General features: G+C 50.2%; 2 protein-coding genes across 2 annotated transcripts in view; both read left to right on the forward strand.

Annotated features, from left to right (window-relative positions):
* Positions 1–5,719, forward strand: part of MRPS15 (mitochondrial ribosomal protein S15) — a 10,227-nt gene extending 4,508 nt beyond the window's left edge. The window contains exons 2-8 of the mRNA XM_031063031.1: positions 531–698; positions 1,279–1,354; positions 2,077–2,125; positions 2,630–2,714; positions 3,985–4,043; positions 4,976–5,167; positions 5,521–5,719. Of these exons, the coding sequence (XP_030918891.1) occupies positions 531–698; positions 1,279–1,354; positions 2,077–2,125; positions 2,630–2,714; positions 3,985–4,043; positions 4,976–5,167; positions 5,521–5,661 (770 nt within the window). The 3' untranslated portion in view covers positions 5,662–5,719. The remainder of the gene's footprint in view (positions 1–530; positions 699–1,278; positions 1,355–2,076; positions 2,126–2,629; positions 2,715–3,984; positions 4,044–4,975; positions 5,168–5,520) is intronic.
* A 983-nt stretch (positions 5,720–6,702) lies between these two features.
* The window catches only part of OSCP1 (organic solute carrier partner 1), a 10,845-nt gene continuing 10,806 nt past the window's right edge, over positions 6,703–6,741 (forward strand). Inside the window, exon 1 of the mRNA XM_031063032.1 lies at positions 6,703–6,736. Coding sequence (XP_030918892.1) covers positions 6,703–6,736 — 34 coding nt within the window. The remainder of the gene's footprint in view (positions 6,737–6,741) is intronic.

The following is a 6,741-nucleotide window of genomic DNA, read 5'->3' on the forward strand; positions in this document are numbered from 1 at the left end:
CGGGCAAGGTGCCGGGGGTCCCTCGGAACAGCGGGGGCGAGGAGGGATGGCCGAGGCGGGCACGGGCGAGCGGCCTGAGCGGGTCCTGATCCCAGCAGCAGGGCCCTGAACGAGCAGCTGGAGGAGTTTGTTCTTGAAAGGTCAAAGAATGACAAAGTCCCGGCTGGTGATGAATATTCGCGTCTGTGTCAGGCAAAGGTTGTCCCCAGGTGTCACTGCCCCTGAGCTCTGACACTGCGGGGGCCCAGAGCAGCCCGTCCACGTCGCTAATGAGATTAATTCATCAGTTAATTCAGCAGTTTAAGCTCGCTAAATGAACACGTCTGGCCGGGGGAGCTCTCACACCGCTCAGTATGTGCAGTCAGCCCTGCTGCTCCAGCCCTGGCATTTGCCCACTCTCAGGCAGCGGAGCTTGGTTTGTGTTGGCACAGTGTGAGAGCCACCCTGAGCCACCCCAGACACCTCTGGGACTAAAGATCTGCCTGGGCACTGATCTGAGTCTCAGTGCTCTGACCCCACACACCCAGCAGTGTTTGACTGTACAGAGAAGCACACAGTACAGAGCATTGACTGTACAGAGTATTTGACTGGAGAAGTGCACTCCTGTCTGAATCCTTTCTGTCTCTCCCACCCAGGCTGCAGTCCCGTGCTCCAGGCAGCCAGGGGCTATGCCAGACCTGTGACCAAGAAGAGGAAAGGTATGTCAGCGTCCACAGGAGCAATGTTTTGCTGTTGGCATGCTCAGAGCTGTGCCCTCATGGCACAGAAATCATTCCAGAAATAGTTCCTTACAAGCTCACGAGTTACTCAGACGATTCCCCTCCTCCTGAGGGTGGGGAAATGAACAATTGTCAATAGCAGGAGATCTGTGAGGGTGGGCAGGCCCTGGCACAGGGTGCCCGGAGCAGCTGTGGCTGCCCCTGGATCCATGGAAGTGCCCAAGGCCAGGCTGGACAGGGCTTGGAGCACCTGGGACAGTGCAGTGTCCCTGCCATGGCAGAGAGTGGAATCAGATGGGCTTTAAGGTCCCTTCCAGCACAAACTCTTTTGATACTCTGTGATCTCTGAGCTCAGTGGATTGTTGTAAATACATGAACACCATGTTGTGAATCCAGAGTGCTGAAGGGAAGAGACTGAACCTATTTTTGTCACTCAGTTCTGCCCTCTTGGCTGGATCTGCTCAGTTCTTCTTGTCTGGAGCACACAGCCAGTTTCCTTCAGAGCATGTCAGAGCTCTGACTTTGTCCTGCTCTTCCTCCAATGTTCCTCTCTCTGTAGACATCCCCAGCCATCTGGATGACCTTCCTCCCACCTTGCTGAAGAAGGATTATGCCAATCTCCCAATCATGAACAGGTATGGAGAGGGAGAGGGAGTGGCTGCTCTCTCCAGGGGTTTGTACCTTAAAAATAAGATGTGTGGGAGCTGTGACCTGCTCACTAATTAGTTATTAATGCTCTGTGGGCACAAAAATGGCAAAGTCAGTTTGAAATCAAATTTACAGACGCAGACAGTGGTCAGTGATTGTTCCCTCCATGTGAGATCGAGTGCTGGTTGCCAACATCCTCTGTGGGCTTTGTAGCCCATAAAAAACAAAAAAACCCCAGGAAATAATCTTGAAATACTAGAAACAGTCATTTTGCAAATATTCTGCACCTGTCCTGAACTCAGGCGATGGAGAGTGTCATTAAACAACTCCACATGAATTCAGCTGCTGCCAGATTTGCGTTCTGGGGCTCAGCACTGTTGTGCTCTGATGCAGAGCTGCTCATGTGTGGTGCAGGGAGGGCCCCCAGTGGCCCAGCTGTGACTTTCACTGCTCTCTGAAGGAACAAGCCTTAAAATTAAATATTTTTGCAGCAAAACTACTTTATGCTCCTGTAATCTGAGCCATGGTTTTGCTTAGGAAAGTGAGCACCAGTTTATGGCTGCCAGGTTTGGGAGGGGAGGAGAGTCCCTGTAAATTTGTAGAGTTAATTAAAGCTGAGAAAAGGGAGTATGTTCTGAGAACCTGAGTTAATTTCTGTTGTTAAATAGAACTGTTTCTGGTTTATAAGCTAATTTGCCATCCCTTGCAGCGTGGATGATGTGGTGAAACGCCTGCTGTCCCTGGAAATGGCAAGTCAGGTCAGTGTCATTCTGCTTGCTTGAAAATAAAACAGATTTAATGAACACCTTCATGTGAGACTTGTCTATGTTGTTAAATATCTTTCCCTTACTGTATTTGTAAGTGACTGTAAACATGGGGTGATGAAATACAGTGATAAATCTGGTTTGCTCTTAGAATTTATCACACTAAAGTGGTAACAATTGCATATTAAATCAAGAGAAGAAAGTATTCAGGGGTGACAGGGCAGTGAGCTGTTCTGCTGCTGCTCATGGCTGACCCCCTGTGTTCTAGAAACCATTGCACTGGACAGCAGATGTCCTTCAAGTTATTTTTACTTTCCATATGCCCAGAAAACAAACATGTAGGAAAGTGGCACAAAGATCTCCATGCCATTCCTCTGTGCTTGCCACTTCAGCTTAAAAGGATGAGTAAAGGTCTGAATTGCAAAGCCTTTATCTGGGTGTTTGGGAAGAGAGCTGAGTGTTCTGGGACAGTGACAGCCTCTTTTCTGTGCCCCACAGAGGGAGAAGTTGAAGGTAAAGACACAGCAGCTGGTGGAGAAGGTCAGGAGGTCTCCCCATGACAGTGGCTCCTTTGAGGTGCAAGGCAAGTTAAAAAGGGGAAGGGCATTGTTGGCAGATGAAACATCTCTGCTTCTGTTCAGCTGTTCCCACCCCAGCACTTCCAGTTTGCTGTAGAATTCAGGAGAATCTCCTCCAGGAGAGCTGCTGAGGGGCAGGTAGCCTGCAGGATGCCCTGCAGGGCTGCTCCAGGTCTGCAAGTGTTGCAGAGGCTGCTGGGGTCCTTCCAAATTCCTGCTCCACGTTCACCCTCCAAAGGCAGTGTGTGCTTTATTCTGCTTGGAGTGCTTCTGTGACATGAAGCATTGAGCTGCAGCTGTTACCAAAATGAACCAAATTCAGCCACAGAACCCAAATTTTGCTCTGCATCAGAGCTGTGGCTGAGGCACAGTGGGGACAGTGCAGGGACAAAGGTCATGCTGCACTGACCAACACTGACAACTCCTTTGTCATCAGCAGAGCCCTTCAGTGCCTCAGGATGCCACCAGCCCCTCCCTCCAGAGCTTGAAATCCCAAAGAGCTGGCTGCTGCCCTTGGAAAAAAAACAAAAACCTTTATTGCTGTCTGCTTCCCCAGAGCTTAAATCCCATGAGGTGAAACAAATGTCAAATCACTGGGAACTGAATGAGTGCAAGAGGAATAAATTCACAGATAAATTTATATGATGTGTTGCTAAAACCTTACCTTCTAATTAAGCAGCCTCATAACAATCACAGTCCTGCAGGTTGTGTGTTCTTGTTTGTTGGGCTGTGGGCTGTGGGCAGGGACTGATTTGGGCAGTGTTTGCTGTCGGCAGGAGCTGCTGTGGGCAGTGCTTGTTGTGGACAGTGTTTTGTTGTGGGCAGTGTTTTGTTGAGGACGGTGTTTTTTGTGCTGCTGTGGGCAGTGTTTGCTGTGGACACTGCTGGTGGGCAGTGCTTTTTGTGGGCAGTGTTTTGTTGTGGACAGTGTTTTGCTCTGGGCAGTGTTTTTTGTGCTGCTGTGGGCATTGTTTGCTGTGGACAGTGCTTTTTGTGGGCAGTGTTTTGTTGTGGACAGTGTTTTTCTGTGGGCAGTGTTTGCTGTGCTGCTGTGAGCAGTGTTTTGCCATGGGCACTGTTTTATTTTGGGCACTGTTTTGCTGTGGGCACTGTTTTATTTTGAGCACTGTTTTGCCATGGGCAGCCCCTGCTGTGCTGCTGCGGGTCCCTGCAGGGGCAGCAGTGCTCAGCTGGCAGCTTGAGGCAAGGCAGATGATCCTGAATCACCTGGGAAAGCTGCTGCTCTCACACAGCTTCTCTCTCTGTCCTTTGCAGTTGCTATTTTGACTGCCAAGATCCGCACGCTCGAGGAGCACCTCCAGAAGCACCCCAAGGTAACTCAGGGATCTCAGCCCACAGCTGCTCAGGTGGTTTTCTCAGTTTATAATGAAAGGAGTTTAATCCTGGGGATTATGGCTTTCCTAAGGAGGTTTATGAAATAGTTACAGCTGCTCCCTGGTGCCAGTGTGGGGAGCTGCTGGCTCAGGCACAGCTGGATTCTCGCCCACTCTGCTCTGTGTTCTGGTTTGTTACTGTAGTGGAGGAAACAGCTGAGCAGATTCCTTTGGGCAGACCTGAGCTCCATTTCTCCTCACTGCAGATGTGGCTTCACCCCTTAGTTTTGACTAATTAATGATTGCAGCTGCAGTAATAAACAAAGAGCAAAATCTGTGCTTGTTCTGCTCATGGAAATGTTTGGTGGACAGCACTGTGTGAATATCCCACTCCCCTGCCTGCAGCTACCTGGGTTCAGGCCCAAATTTGAGACAACTTGCATGAATTTATGTTCATAAAATAGATATCAAAGATTCTTTATGCAGGGCAAAAGGTGGGAAATGGATTGATAACTGCATTTGAAAGAAGTGCATAATTGTTACTCATGAAAACCTGAAAGGTACAAAAGAGAAAGGATACAGACAGATGACTTAACAAGAATGATAATGAAAACTCATGACTCCTTCCAGAGTCCCAACACAGCTGGATGGTGATTGGTTATTAAGTAAAAACAATTCACATGAAACTAATCAAACAAGCATCTGTTGATAAACAATCTCCAAACACATTCCCAAGCAGCAAAACAGGGAGGAAGCAAATGAGATAATATCGTTTTTCTTTTTCTCTGAAGCTTCTCAGCTTCCCAGGAGAAAAAATCTGGCGAAGGGATTTTTCAGCAAATATGACAGTAACACACCATTCCTTCCTCCATCTGGAGGGATGCAAATACAATAATCTGCCTGCAGTGGAGTGAACTTTGGGTGCTTTGCAGGACAAAAGGAACCGCAGGTTCATGCTGATGGGTCTGGACAGGAGGAGGAAGATGCTGGGCTACCTGCGCCGGGTCAACTACAGCACCTTTGAGAACACCTGCAAGGAGCTGGGCATCCAGTACAGCCCCCTCCAGCCCTACACCCGCCGCCTCACCAAGCGCTGGATGGTCAAGAAGGCTTTGTGCATCAAGGTATGGAGCAGGGAAAAACCCCTCTGTGAAAGTCTGGAAAATGGGTTTTGTGGCATTCACATTTTCTGGAGAAATCCCTTTGGTCAAGAAGGCTTTGTGCATCAAGGTATGGAGAAGGTTGCACAGGGAAAAATCCCTCTGTGAAAGTGTGGTCTCAGAAGTCTTTTCCAACCTGAAAGACTCAGTGATTGACTGGGTGGCTGTAACAGAATAATCTCAGATGGTTTCCTGGAGCAAGGAAGGCACAGAAGGAGGATTTGATCTGGCTCCTGCTGGAACCACTTTGCCTGCAGCAGGCAGCCTGGGCAGCAGCTCTGCAGGCAGCTTTATCTCTCTCCCTTCTGCTTCCACAGGTGTTCCAGGAGAAGCAGAAGCTGCAAGCAGCTGAGAGACTGAAGAAGAGGAGAGAGTGGCAGGCGAGAGCAAGAGCTGCACGGGAACAGCAGGAGAAGCAGGTGCAGGAGAAACAGGCACAGGAGGGGACACCTGTGTAGTGGCACAGCCAGGTTGGCACAGCCAGGCTGGCAATAAACTCCTGCCCAAAGACCTGAAGCCTCTTTGCTCTTGTGGTGTGTTCTGCGTCATTCTGAGCACCTGGGAAGGGCAGCTGGTGGCTTGAGTGGTTTAGAAGTTTAATTTCAGGCCAAGTGCTGGGCAGGTTGGTCTGTGAGAAGACCGGGGGCTCCAGCATTACCCAGCAGGTCTGTCAGTGGGAACAGCTCAAGGGCTGCCTGTGCCCTGTCAGCACAGTCCTGTCCAGGTTTGCACTGCCACATCTTCTTAGGTATTTATAAACTGAAACTTAAGACATTTAAATTGGACATCATGGATAAATCATTCCCTGTGAGGGTGGGGAGACCCTGGCACAGGTTGCCCAGAGAAGCTGTGGCTGCCCCTGGATCCCTAGAACTGTCCAAGGCCAGGTTGGACGGGGCTTGGAGCAACCTGGGATAGTGGAAGGTGTCCCTGCCCATGGCAGGGGCTGGCACTGGATGGGCTTTAAGGTCCTTTCCAACCTAAACCATTCTTCAATGCGCTGGGATGATCCACCCAGGGACTGGGATGATGGCACAGAGACAGGGACAATGCATACACAGACTGGGGATGATGCACACACGGGTTGTGACAATGCACACACTCACACACTGGGACGATGCACACACGGATCGGGATGGTGCACACATAGATTGGGATGATGCATACATAGATTGGGATGATGCACACACTCAGATCAGGATGATGCCCACACGGATCGGGACGATGCACACATGGATCACGATGATGTGCGCACTCACACCGGGACCATGCACACTCAGGGACAATGTGCACACGGATCACGAGGATGCGCACTCAGACCGGGATGATGCGCACTCACACCCGGAGGATGCACACACAGATCGGGATGATGCACACTCATACCGGGATGATGCGCACACTCAGACCGGAACGATGCTCACTCACACCGGGAGGATGCACACATAGATCAGAATGATGCACACTCAGACCGGGATGATGCGCACACTCAGACCGGAACGATGCTCACTCACGCCGGGACGATGCGCAGGCGCGGCCCG

Source organism: Geospiza fortis, unplaced genomic scaffold (genome assembly GCF_000277835.1).
Source record: "Geospiza fortis unplaced genomic scaffold, GeoFor_1.0 scaffold289, whole genome shotgun sequence".
NCBI lineage: Eukaryota > Metazoa > Chordata > Aves > Passeriformes > Thraupidae > Geospiza > Geospiza fortis.